General features: G+C 29.6%; 1 protein-coding gene across 1 annotated transcript; it reads right to left on the bottom strand.

The window, feature by feature from the left end:
* Window positions 1–1776: 1776 nt before the first annotated feature.
* Window positions 1777–3171, bottom strand: LOC7485394 (uncharacterized). Its single transcript, XM_024580902.2, has one exon. The coding sequence runs from the start codon at window positions 2969–2971 to the stop codon at window positions 1922–1924; it is 1050 nt and encodes a 349-aa protein (XP_024436670.1). The 5' UTR covers window positions 2972–3171; the 3' UTR covers window positions 1777–1921.
* Between the last annotated feature and the right edge of the window lie 11690 nt (window positions 3172–14861).

The following is a 14861-nucleotide window of genomic DNA, read 5'->3' on the forward strand; positions in this document are numbered from 1 at the left end:
TCATTAGATATTTACATGATTGATTAATTTTATAGCCTCAAATGATTAATCGAGACACACATAAATTAGCCCGGATATTCACTAAAAATTTATATAATTTTTAACTTCATTTCTTCTAAAAATATTGACTCACATCTTCATTATATAAAGACAAGGACTGGAAGAAGAACCCTGAAGAAAAAAAGAAAAAAATAATGACAACATGGCATGAAGCATCCACAACTTACAATTCAAAAGGCAATTAGGAAAAACAATGCTCAAAAAGCTAAATTCATATTACATTATGGGTCCATCATTCGGTCATCTCTAGTTTACTTCTGATATTGTTTTTTTGCAGCTCTCTCGACAATTTGTCCAGGACCAGTCCCCTCACAATATTGAAAGCTCACAAACTTATAATTAAACTAAAGTTAGTTTACAATTTTAATAATTGATCTTCTTTTAGTCTTAATGGTAAATGTCTAGCTGTTGCTCCTCAAAACTCATAAGCTCTCAACATTCAAACATGTTTATTTTCAAGAAATCATTCTCTAACCACCATTCTTTATATATAAACATGTGATTGATTAAGGATTTTTTGAGTTGACAAACTTTTTCCGTGATTAACTTTTTAAAAGTAGTCGTTGAAATGTAGATCATGTACAAAAATATATTCATGTTATATATAAAAATAAAAATAGCTTTCACTAAAATTATTGCATCTATATCAATATTTTTTTTATTAATATAAATATTCTGGTTAATTTGCATACATCTTGAGTAATCTTATAAATTTTAAAATTAATAATTATATAAATTTTTGATGACTAATTATAAATATTTAATATGCAAGAGCACGACATGGGCAATATTTATGAATGCTTATTGCAATATTCAAACAAATTGACAGATTTATTCCGAATAATTATTTAGGCACAAGTGAGAATATGCTTGAGAAATATGTTTTCCTCTTGGTCCCAACTCTTCTTTCACTCATCCCATCAGAACATGACACCTGTGCTGTTCTTCTCAATGAAGGAAGGCCCAATGTACAGAGCAGGCAGGAGATAATAATGAAAAGCACAGACTCTTGCTATGATGTGGCCATGGCATGCATGCTAGCAAGAAGCAAAACGATGCATGCTTCCTCCATACTCATAAGACAACAAAGGTTTTTGAACCACGAGATAGTAAAGCCATCACTATTTATGCGCATGTGCTCGGCGAGGCAGTCCTGTTGTTTTTGTAAAATTGTACTTGGATTTTAAAAAAATCATACACTCGATTTTTTTAAAATGATTTTGTGTTTTTTTCTTTGATTTTTTTTTAAAATCTATGTTTTTAAAATTTTTTTTTTATAAGACTATTCTGTCTTATGATTTATATCATAGTTTGACAAATTCATTCAAATTAAATAAATATTTTTTTTATTTTTTTAATTAAATTTTTTTTTAATTTCAACCTTATTAACATCCTTGAGTTAATAATAGATAATTATCTATATTATTTTTAAAATGCAAAGTCAACCAGTTGATTGTTAAAATAATTAAATATTAAATTTATTAAAATATTATTAACTTTTCTAAATAATTTTTTATTATTGGAGAGCATATAAATAAATAAATAAATATTTTTATATCACAATTTAACTCTTCTAAGTAAAGTCTCGCCTGGCAAATGCTCTAACAAGACAAACAATACCCGCACAAGAAAAGTGAACAAACTTTCAAAGTTAGTAACTTTTTAATTAACTAATTGCATCTGGTAACAAAAAAAAAAACTAATTGTATATGTGAATTGGTGAGAAAAATAAATTCTTTGTTTATACAAGGAAAAATACAGAGATTACACTGAAAAGTACATCTAAATCAAACTTAATATTGCTATTAATTAATAATTTACAAAAAAAAAATATAATTAGAGGGTCAATTAATTACAAACTCTAATAAACTTTTTTCGTGAAGAGGCTACGTAAATTGAAAAGATTACCACCATTTCCAACATTAGTAGTGCTACTACCACCACAATCACCGCCAGCGTTTTTGGTTGCGCCACCGTCACTTCCGTCAGCACCGCGGACACCGCTTCTGCAACTCAAATGATTTCTATACCCGATACAAACGGGGACATTTATATTCAAAACCTTTGCTCTAGCACCATTAGAGCTGCCATTGACATTGGCCGTATTTTTACTGCGGCGAGGCTCGGTAACTTCTTTTTTACTGCTCGATTTCTCACCACTCCGAACCACACTCTTCGTACCCGAACCACCTCCACGTCGAACCTGCCACACTGGGCTGCTCCGACTCAAATGGACTCCGGGTCGACCCGGGCTACTTGGCCATGACTTTCTTGATTTGGATTCCCCTGCCGAATTACTCCTCGAACAAGGGGCACTACTTACCTTCCGGGTTCCGGGAGCCCCGGGAAACAACTTGGGTCGGGTCACACTGTTCCCTTCGGATCTACTACGTGAAAATGGCCATATGTTGATATTCAACTCAGCTGAACTCGCTCCATTTTGACTCCTTTTCTCCCTCTTTTTGTCCTTGTCCTTGTCCTTATCTTTCTCTTCTTGTTTCTTGGCAGCTGTTGAAGTTTTCTTGTCACCTTTCTTGAATATTATATCTTTCCATCTCTTGGAACTGCTTGTTGGCTCCATGGTTATGCTTGCTGGCGAGATTTCGGGTTCAGGGTCAGGTTGGGAGCTGGGAGGTTCGGGTTCGGTTGAGTCAGGGTCAGGATCAGGCGGGTGGTTGTTGTTGTTGTTGTTGTTGGGGTGGTGAAGGAGGTAGAGAGGGAGGAGGACACCATCAACAAAGAGTTCATCAGCTGTAACAAGATTTGGTTGAGGGAAAGATGGGTTTTGGACCATCCAGAACTCGAATTCGGGTGGTGAGTTTGAATCACTGCTTGCTCTCCTTCTTCTACTACTGCATGGAGAGAGGATTACTTGAGGTTCTTTAATGGATATTCTTTGTGGGCTATCCATATTGTTGGATAATGAAAGGGAGAGAGGGGAGGTTTGTTTTTGAGAGGAGAGGAAGTGTGGGGGAAGTTTCTCTGTTTTCTTGGGACTGAGCTTGGTTCAGAGTTCAGTTCAGCTTGACCCTACAAGAGCTATAAACAAAGGAGAATGAGTTAATAAAATGAAGAGATAGGAGGGCTTAAGAGGTTGGGTGACTTGGGTCCATTATATATGCAACCACGTAATAAGAAATTATATATGCAACCTTCAGTTTCTACAGGAACACCTGCATAGTATATTCTCAGTGTTATTAAACTTAGCTGGGAAGAGGTAATGTTTGTTTGTGTGTTTATAAAGTATTTTTTAATTTTTTTTTAATTTAATATTTTTTGGTATTTTTATATCATTAAGTTAATGTTAAAAATAATTTTAAAAAATAAAAAATATATATTATTTTAATATATTTTCGAGAAAAAAATATTTTGAAAAGTAATTACTGTCATATTTCTAAATATTCAAATATTAATCGACTTGGGGTTTGACCAAATTTGGATTTTAAATAACTAGATTTGAATTGACACTGGTTAAGTTTGAGAGACTTGACAAATCAACTTTCAATTCAATTTATCTGATAAAAATATAATCAAAACAAAGGTTAATTTTTAAATTTTTTTTATTAAATTAACATTATTTTTAATTGACTTAAATTAACTCGAGTTAATTTATTTAAACCATAACTTTAGCCCAACATCGGTCATGAATTTTATAACTTTGATTTTCTTATGGTCAAATTAAGTTCATGTAGACTATTTACATCAGTTTTAAGAAATTAATAAAAACCATAGTACTATGATTGCGAGGTTCAAATTTTAGCCCAACATCGGTCATGAATTTTTTTATTGAAACAACACTATTTTTAATTGACTTGAATTAACTTGGGTTAATTTATTTAACCCATAATTTTAGCCTAATATTAGGTATGAATTTAATAATTTTGGTTTTTTTATGGTCAAATTAAGTTCATGTAGACTATTTACATCAGTTTTAAGAAATTAATAAAAATCATAGTATGATTGCTAGGTTCAAATTTTAGATTTAATGATAAGATTATTCCGGTACCATAGTTTTTCATATACTTGCCTTCATATCTCCAATCATATCTTCAACGAACCATTTATATACATGGATTGATGTATATCATGAAAATTTATTACAAGATCATTTTCTTAATTTGAATTCTGAGCATGCGGCTCCATCAAATCTACTTGCCTTCCTAGCAAGAGATTATTTAGTTAATAATTAAGGATATTGCTCATATCTATCTAGCCATTTGTGGGTGCATTGAGTTAGTTAACACTTTCTGTCTAAATCATGACAACTGTAGATGTCATGAGAGGTCATAATTATCATCATATACTCCTCTTTTTTTTTTTTTTTTTACCTCAAATGAAAATATCCATTGATTTTGATTGTAGAATAAAAAAGGAATCATTCTACTGTGTTTTTGGCTTGGTATTGTCATTTTCTCAAGAAATAGCACTTGCAAAGCTGTGCAGTAACGGGATGTTGTGCTCCATTTGATAATTTTATCTTAGTATAAATATATTTTGCGGAGATAATTAAGATTGTTACATAATAATATAAATTATATTTTAGAATTTTATTTAACAACTTAAACTATTAAATTGAGATGATTTTTTGACGTAGTATCAGAATCTTGATGACCAAGCTGTCACGAGTTTGAATCTCACTATCCCTATTTATTTGATAAAAATTAAATATAAGGTAATGTGAGTCTGTACAAGTTTCAAGCTCAAAGGGCTTTTCACTTGAGGGAGTGTGTTAGAGAATAATATAAATCATATCTTAAAACATTACCTAACAGTTTAAAATATTGAATCGAGATGGTTCTTTGATAAAGATAAATAAGATATGTTTATCTTTTTAATAATAGAAATTTGCTTAAAAATTATTATAAAAATAAATTTATTTTATACATGTATTTTTGTCTCTCTAATTAAATGTATATTTATCTCTTTTATATTTTTTTTCTATCTTGAAACACCAACTAAATAAAACTTTAGTATATATTAAACTATAAGCTCATTAGCGTTTCTTTATAAATATATATTCTCGAATTAAATACACACGATCTCTTATTTTTTATGTTTTAAAACAATAAAAATTCACTAATCTTTTTTTTTATATATATTTTTTTTTTATCATGAAACACTAACCAAAAACAGCATAAATATGGGTCGATAGCTCATTAAATACTTGAATCTTGAAACTTTTGATGATCATTATTATGATTATATGATATGAAAAAAGAGATCAATTAGGGGAATAATAATTAAACTGATTATAATATGGAAGAGGGCCATTCTAATTTAAGAGTGATGTCAAGTCATTGTAAGTGGTAGGGATGGGAGACTAATCCATGGGGTCCTCATCAGATTCATGCCGCCTCTTCATTTTAGATCTAAACTAAGAGGGTTGACATCTTGCATTACCTCCTCTTCTTTGTATACACATAATGTTACTTCTTGTGCATTTGATTATATATTTGAACAAAAAAAAAACAATTTATATGTTTTTCTTTAACGGTTTTCAATGTTTCTAAAGTTTTTTTATATATATATTTAAAACCATCCAAGAAATCTTTAAAAAATATAAATTTGAAAGTGTTTTTATTCAAACTACAATAAAAATTTATTGATGAGATATAAATTCAGAAATCAATTAAAATAAACCTCATAGATCACCAATCACCTCATGAACTCTTGAAAATAGTATATGAAATATGATTCAAGGTCGAGGTTATATATAGACTGAGAATGACTCAAGTCAATAATTTTTTTAAAAAAAATATTAAAACATCTTTGTTTTAAATAAAAAATTAAAACAAAACTGAAATAATTTTGTTTTGGATCTCATAAGATGTTATCTAGATCATTTAGATTGCATTTTAAAATGGTTAATTAACTCAAATTGAGTTTCATAACATAACTATAAGAATTTAAAAAACATTTAAAGTATATTATTACAAATATATTACTAAACAAATTTTTGTTAGATTTTTTTTTATTTGTGGGAGGTGAGATGAGGTGCATAAAAAAGATTTCAAGTTCGTTTGAAAATAAGGTGCAAATCATATATATATATATATATATATATATATATATATATATATATATATATTTTTTTTTTTCCAAAGGTGGCTTTCTATGGAGATTTGTAATGGTCCCTGTTTTGGAAGTAATTACGTGATGATCATCAAGTGCTCCGTAGAAAGACAATACAGCGGACACCGTGGCAGTAATGGGAGTCAGAATGGGACCCACTTTGTTTCAGAAAAATCTTGACCATCCAATCGACTGAAGTCTAAAGGGGAAGTATAAGACCTACGGCTCGAAACACCCATGGGGTTTGAATTCAAATCCTAAAGACCTGGCAGCTGATGATTCGTACATCCATCTTAGTTAAAGTTTTAAATTAAATTTAGTGACATTAACGTTAAAATATAATTAACTTACAGAAAATAATATTATTTATTTTTAAAAAGAAAATTCTTAAAATAATATTTTTTTTATCGATTCGAGTTAATTTAGTTATTTGGAGTGTGGTTGCAGTTGTTTTTTAAAGTGTTTTTCGTGCCGAAATGTATTGAAATGATGTTTTTTTATTTTTAAAAATTTACTTTTGAAATCAGCATATTAAAACGATATAAAACATTAAAAAAATTAAATTTTAATAAAAAACAAAAATTTAATTCTTTTGAAAACGCAGGTATAATCACGTTTCCAAACGCTCTCTTATATTGTTTTATTCAACGAGTTGCGCAATACTTGGATAAATCTTGATACTAACCCGACTCTTTTATCATTTTAGTGCCTATTGGAAAAAAAAACATTTGATACTATTAATCCCTCAATCCATATGAACTAACCGATCATAATTTAATAACATGGGAAGGCTCTTAAAGTTAGAAAAACATATAATATTTCTCATAAATATATCAATAAATCATCTTAAATTTTGTTCGATCAAAGATGAATTCATTCTTCATATAAAAGTTTGAGGAATGTTGTTCTTGATAGTTAAATAAATAACACTTGGATAATGATTAAATTTTTAAATTTTTTTATTCAATGAATAATGATAGAAACTTGATGATATGTAAATACTCTCTGGGTACTACAATATAACCCAATTCCCAATTGGCATGCAATGCATTATTTCCCTCTAAAGCAAAAATATAAATCAGTTGTTCTTTTGATGGAGATTAAAATAATATTTGAGAGTCTGATTGTAATTATTTTTTAAAGTGTTTTTTACTTGGAAATGCATTAAATAATATTTTTTTATTTTTTTAAATTATTATTATTTTTTATATAGTGCATCAAAATAATCTAAAAACATTAAAAAATATTAATTTTTTTTAAAAATATTTTTAAAATGAAAAAACAAACAGAATCTCGTATCTTATTTCTAATAATCTTGGATACGCCATAGCCATACAAGTAGACACCACTCTCTCAACTTCACTTCTTCCCAAGAAAAAGAATCTAAAAGTTTTAGCTTCAAGATTACACATCAATTAAATATACACTATGTCAAGATGCTTGCCACCCACCAACGTACAGTAGTCCTTCATGAAGTTCTCGATTGGTTTAGATAATTGCATGAGCCATTGTCTCATATTATTCATCTTTGTTCGCATAGAAACCTCCAGCATACTACATGTGATGCATTGCGAAATGGACAAATTCTTACAATCTAGCTTGATTTCTCCCACAAGAACATCAACTATATATGCATCAAGATAGTTTTGAAAGTGAGTGAAGCCTTCATGTCAAATGCTCAAGTGCACATATTATAGCTGATTATATCATATGATCTCTTATCTTTACAATAATGCACATCGATCTAGCTAACGACTAGTGAGCATGACAACGATTCATGGCAAGATGGGTTCCACAAGAGATCAACTAAGGATTTGAACCATGTGATGGACATATATAAAATTAAGTCAAATGTATAAAAATATAATCCTTCACACGGTTGCCATCATGAAAATATTGCTAAAAATCGAAGAAAGAAAGAAAGAAAAGGGGCGTGTAAGGTGACAACGTGAGTGGACCCCTAGGGATGATGGGCTAAGTGGTTGGCTTGTGAGCTTGTAGGAGTGACGGTGAGCTGGTGGGACACCTGGAATCTAACAAGCAAGGATGATCAGAGAAGAGAAGAGATGTTTGCATGGTAGATACGGGCTTAATTTTTATGTGTTGTTGATGAAGTTTGTTTGTAGGGAAAATGATCAGTCATGTGCATGCAAAAACAAACATTATTTCATCAACCCTTTTGGGTCCCATTCACACTCGCACAGCATACCCCTTCACTCATTCTTCCATCTTGACAGCAACTGCCCCCTGGCTTTTTGAAGGTAGCTGTTGTTTTAGCCTGTAAATTGTAATGCCTTCATGGCCTAATCAATGATCATCCGCTCACTGGTTTCCATTCAAGTTTTAGTTATGACTACCAATCAATTAATTCCTGTTATCACCAATCGTTATCGGTTTAAGTTTGATAAGTTAATTCCAGTTAATAAATTAAAGGATGTTATTTTCAAAATCGAGTTTTCACCGAGTTTATCAGCAGCTACCGTCTGTTTTCTTGAAACACAACTTGGACGAGGTCCCAAATCAACTTGTCTAGTAAGATTATGTGACTGTTGGATCGGATGTGATCAAGATAAACAGTGCAGAAATCACTGTATCTGTTTCTGAACGGGCAGTGCCGGAAGCATTGAGGAAGATGCTGTGTGGAAAATGCCAAAGGGATGCGTAAGATCAAGAATGTACTTAACGTTGGAAAAACAAGAAAGGGTTATTGGAGATGACTTTCCAAGTATTGGCAGTGAGTGAGTCTGTCTTGGTCTTTGTATTATTGTATGTTTGATTATTGAGGAGGATGCAGTTAGTGCCTAATCACTGCCTCCCAAAAGTGCATTTCAAAAACCTACAAAAAGAGAGACTGCACCATGTGGGCTTGTGGCCATTTGGTACGAAATTTCTTGACACTCTGTTCAACCATCAAGAACTTGGAAAAGAAAAAAAGGATATTGTTTTTCTTTTTTATTTTAACGTCAAGTCTAATATCTGCCAGCTTTATAGCATCAATACCAGTCTCTTTTTCAGGGTGGGTTTATTTCGCATAAATATTTCTAAAACAAAATCACATATATGAAGTTTTTTTTAGAACGTTTGGTTAGTAACAAAGTAAAAAAATACAATAGATTAGGTTGGAAAAACCTTAAACTGAGTTAGGGTTTTTCAAAGTTGGCCTTGTGTGTTTTTGAGAATTTTTTATTAAAATTTTGTTTAGTATTATGATGTAATTTGTGTTTTACCCCAACTATAAATTTAAAAATATTTGATTAATCATCACGCATATAGTTTTGTATGAATTCCACTCAAATCTCTTTTTTGAAACCTTGATACAATTTGTAGCTTTTCTAAAATTTATTTTTTGAAATCACAATGTAAAAACTACAACAATACTAAACACACACTAATTTTGGTTGGGCTACTTCATAAACTCCTACAAAACAAGTTTTTTTATTAGAATAAAAGACCCTTCAATACTTAAGTTAGCCAATTATAAATGGAAAATAATGTATAACAAATGTATATTGTGATTATTATGTGGAGTTATGTTTGTTATGACTTTGTATGTTTTTACCTGATAACTTAAAATATTTATACACCTCGTTGCATTAAATTTACCTCGTAAAACATGAAGTTTTCATTTGCGGTAGCTATAAGGGTGGCGGTAAAAGTTGTGACGGAGAGATAGTGTTTATTAAAATTGTTAAATGATATTATAAATAAATTATTATTTATAAAATTTTACTAGTTGAAAACATTTTTAATATATAAATTAAATTTAAAAGGTAATGATAAAACATTTAGGTTAATAAGTTTTCTAATAGAATATTTTTTAAAACAAGAACAAACATATGAAAAATCAGAAAAATATTTGTCTATATAATATTTTATACAAATCAAACCTCTTATTAATTTGGTAACATGTCATCTTCATCGATGTACTCTGAGAAGCTTTCTTTGATTGTTGTCAAGTCATAGACTTAACGTGACAAGTTGATGAAAGATACAACACATACTTATATAGGTCATTAGGCAATAGGTAGGCCAAAAAAGCTTGTAGATGTTGAAATGGCACTCCCCCGTCTATGGTAAAAAGAAGAAGAAGCAGAAAAGTCGATAAGATAGAACCTTAAAAGACTGGAATGGAAGGAAATATTTCGTATTTTATATATCATTTGGAAAAAAAAAAAAAAAAACTTTTACCTTATTTAGCACATTCTCAATCCAACTATTCTTGATAACAATCTGTTCAATCAACTACTTTGTGTTGTGTAATTCTTGTCAAGAATCCTCTTGTGCATGGAGATATTTTTTTTTTATAAAAAAAAGTGAAATGTTATTAATCTTGTTTTAACTCATTATATTGTTTATGCTCTCGGTCATAAGCCATACAAGTTAATTTCAATTAATTTAAAATGATATTATATTATATTTTTTTTAAATATAAAATGGTATTATTTTAATTATTTTAAAAATTAAATTAAATTAAATTAAATTTTAATTGAATCGATTGGATTAATATTTATCCATTAAATTAATTAGATCCGATTAAGTTAATTTTTATTTAATTTGATTTGAAATGGGTGAATCACCGATTAGTTTAATAGCAATGTTTTATTTATATATATATATATATATAAAAAAAAAAGAATTGTCGTTGATCATTGTTAATTAAAAATCAACAATTTATTGTGTGGTGAAGAAATACCTTGATTTCACTCAAATCAAGTGAGCTGCTGTTGTGAAGTCAACTACTAAACGAAAGAAACGACCGTATTTTTTTGTTTATGCCGTCTCAAAACATGACCCAACTCAACGCAATAATGCAAGATGTACAAAGGGGAAAAATAATAATAATAATAATAATAATTGTGGCATTGGAAAACCTCATGGCAGGCAGAGAGTCAGAGACAGCATGATCCTTGATTCTATAATGACAAAAAACACTTTGACATCTGAATAATGATGTCCTAGAAAAAAGCATAAGAGGGTCTATTTGCCTTGAATTATTGGATGTGGCCCTTTATAAATCCTCAAACATTTGTAATTTAACCTTAACAAGTAGATCCCATGATTCCTCCCTTCTCGCCTTATATTCAAGTTCTAAGATCAATACTAAAAAAAAATGTGTATATTTTTTAATTCACTAAATAGATATAAAAGTGTGTTATTGAGTTTATTTGAAAATACAATTAGCCTCGATTGATGGACAAAATGATATAAAAATATATTTATTGATCGTTAAGAAAATACATTTTTACTTTATAAATTTATTTATTTATTGTTAATAAAGTAGATAATAGTAAAATGTATGCTTTATTTGTAGTTTCTGGTTCGACTCTTTTGCTTACTAATAATGATAAACACAAACTATTTTTAAATCATAAAATTTTATTTTGATTCTTCGTTCTTTCTGTGAAGAAATCATTTCAAGCTATCTATGATCTGCAATCTTTCATGATTTAATATGTGCTTCTTTTCGTTGGCCACACCATATTTATAATTGATTGTCATAGATTCACTCATAATTTCCAGCTGGTTAAACAATGATAACAATACTTTAAATTTGTAATTACAAAACAAGAGAGGATGGTGAATTTCATATGTTTTTTTTAGATTAACGTGGATGTCTGGGTCAGCTTACGCGCATATTGATTAATCTCATGACCCCTGAAGTTAATGATCATATAAGCTTCCAGTGACCCCGAGGTTTGTGGAACTTAAACTAGTGATCTCTAGGGAGCAAATCCAAGACTAAAACAGTTCGGCTACAACCCTGGGATTGTGAATTTCATATGTTAAGAAAATATATATTTTTATTTTATAAATTTATTTATTTTTAAATAAAGTAGATTGGAGCTAAGTGCTATGTTTTCTTTGTAGTTTCTAGTTCGACTCTCCCTGCTCACCAATAATGATAAACACAGACTATTTTTAAATCATGAAATTTTATTTTGATTCTTTGTTCTTTTGTGAAGAAATCATTTCAAGCTATAATCTATGATCTGCAATCTTTCATGATTTAATATGTGCTTCTTTTCGTTGGCCACACCATATTTATAATTGATTGCCATAGATTCAGTCATAATTTCCAGCTGGTTAAACAATGATAACAATACTTTAAATTTGTAATTACAAAAAAAAGAGGATGATGAATTTCATATGTTTTTTTTAGATTAACATAGGTATTTGGACCAGCTTGCGTGTACATTGATTAATTTCACGGGCCTTGAAGTTAACGATCATATAAGTCTCCAGTGGCCCCGAAGCTTATGGAACTCAAACTACTGACCTAGAATAAATTCAGGACCAAACCAGTTCACCTACATTTCTCATTGTGTGAATTTCATATGTTGATTTTCTTATCATGTCACTTTTGATTCTTTTTATTTATATATATATATATATATATATTGATAAAATAGAAATAGGGATCTTGAAGCCCTAAAATATTAAAATCTTTATAAAACTATACCTGTAAAATTTCTTAATTAAATTTTAGCCTAATCTAATTATTAGATAAAAAAAATATAGTTATTTTTGTCAGAATAATCATTTAACCCTCATCCTTAAATTTTTGAGTTTGAACTTTATAACAAGTATTCAATATAATTTACTTTTTTAGGCCAATATCATCTATTCAAAAACTAATCTGAATTAATACACAAACCCACTTAAATAATACATATACAATAAGAAATACATTAGAGTCAATATTTAATGTTAAAGTGTGTTTATTATTGTGATAATTTTTATAATTATGATTTTTAAGAAAATAATTTTAAAAAAATTATAAAAAATTACAAATTATAATTTTTTTTAACCAATATCTAAGAATTTTTAGTGGATCAATGCAAATAAGAGATTAAACTTGTTGTTGGTAAAAAAACATAACCCTAATCACAATACAAAATAGAACCTTAATGACCTTCCCAAAAAAAAACAAAAAAAGTACTAAAAAAAATTCCATCATTTAAAGAGATAATAGCGGATATGTCCTGCATTTAAATGGTTACTACAACTGGAGAAATTATTGCTGTTACAACCATAACTTAAACGCGTTTCCCAAAAACAATTGTTTTTTATGGAGGTTGGAAGAACAATAACTCAGGCAGGTAAGAAGGTGGTGTTGGAGAAGGTAAAATCATACCACCATTAATAACCTCTGGCTCCGATGCCCGGAGCATGGAGTCACTATGACGACTGGAATTTGGGTGGACCCATGCACCAGTGTCATGGCTTTATGCCTCGAGCTCACGGTGGCCATTGACGAAGGTGAAGCTAAAACAAAAGCCATGATTATTGGACATCGGTAATGGTGATGACTATGTGGTTGGACCATGTGGCTCATAGCACTAGACCTTGGGTTTCTCTTCACCACTTTTCTCTCTCTCTCTCGATTATCACACTCTTTGACTTTGGTTTTGCTTATGGTTCTTGTCATTGTATAAAAAGGAGTTCTTTTACTCCTATTATCACTATCCCATGAACGTGTATATTCTTCCCTGAACCCATGAGCTTATGTACTTCCTTTTTATGGAGTATTTTTGTACTCTAGTCCAATAAAATAATTTAAAAATAATATAGTTTGGAAAATATTTAAAAAAGTAGCATATAAATAAAAAAAAGTTGGACGAAAGTATTATTAGTGACTTTCTCAAATTATAGAATGGTCTGACATAATTTATAATAAAAAAAAAAGACAATAAAGAAGGAAGAAAAAAAAAGTAAAAACTAATCTTAGAAATACATTGAAACTCCAATGACGATACTACCTGCTAAAAAATATTATCTACACTAAATGAAGTAGGTCACATAAATTGTTTAAAGATGACGAGATTCACTTGCTTTTAAACAATTCATGTGGTCTATTTTAATTATTTTTGATGAGATTTTTTGATGTTATTAAATTTATCTTGTTGAAATATTCTTGATAATATTAGTATTGTCATCATTGAAGTTTTGATGTGTTTTCAAAATTTTTCATTCTTTCTCTCTTCTTCTTCTTTTTTTTTTTTCTTTGTAAATTATGTCAACTCATTTTACAATTTGAAACCTGCAATTCTTTAAATATTATTTTTAAAAATATTTTCTGTTTAAGGTTATTTTTTAATATGCTTAATTAAAAAAAAAAGAACTCTCCTTTTTGGGTGGTTATGATGTGATGCTTGTCCAGCACTATTGTTATTCTATTACTGTATGGCCTTTCACAATGATGTAAAGAAAACCGAAATGGTGACTATTCTCACATGCAAAAGAACGTTTCTTGCACCTTCTGAAGTGAATTCCCTCAATTATTGCTCGAGACAAGGCACCAGGTATATATGAGCTATGGTGCTTGACTGCTTGGCGTGTACGTACGTATTAGAACAGAGAAGAGATAGTGCTCCACTATTAAGCTAAGTCTATAAACTAAGATCATTTGCATCATATGTGTGCTATCAAGGACAGATTTTTTTTTCTAAAGAACTTCATATCGATGCAAGTACCTTTTCTTCTTCATCTTCTTCTTTTTTTTCCCATACTACTGCCAGCAGCAAATCAATATTATTTTTTTTAAAAAATATTAAAAATATCTGGCTATTGTGCCAAACCTACGTCTGGATCTGGCATAACCCAAGTATCCAGGTTTGATAATCATGTCAGACTCATATGTTTTTTTTTTTAATATAGAAATTCACTTATAATTATTCTAAAAACAAATTTATTTTGTATTTTCATCTTTGTTTTTTTAACCAAATATA

This window comes from Populus trichocarpa, chromosome 11 (assembly GCF_000002775.5).
Source record: "Populus trichocarpa isolate Nisqually-1 chromosome 11, P.trichocarpa_v4.1, whole genome shotgun sequence".
NCBI classification, from domain to species: Eukaryota; Viridiplantae; Streptophyta; class Magnoliopsida; order Malpighiales; family Salicaceae; genus Populus; species Populus trichocarpa.

Coding starts and splice junctions, on each gene's coding strand:
- LOC7485394 (XM_024580902.2), bottom strand. CDS start 2,971: ATGGATAGCCCACAAAGAATATCCATTAAAGAACCTCAAGTAATCCTC.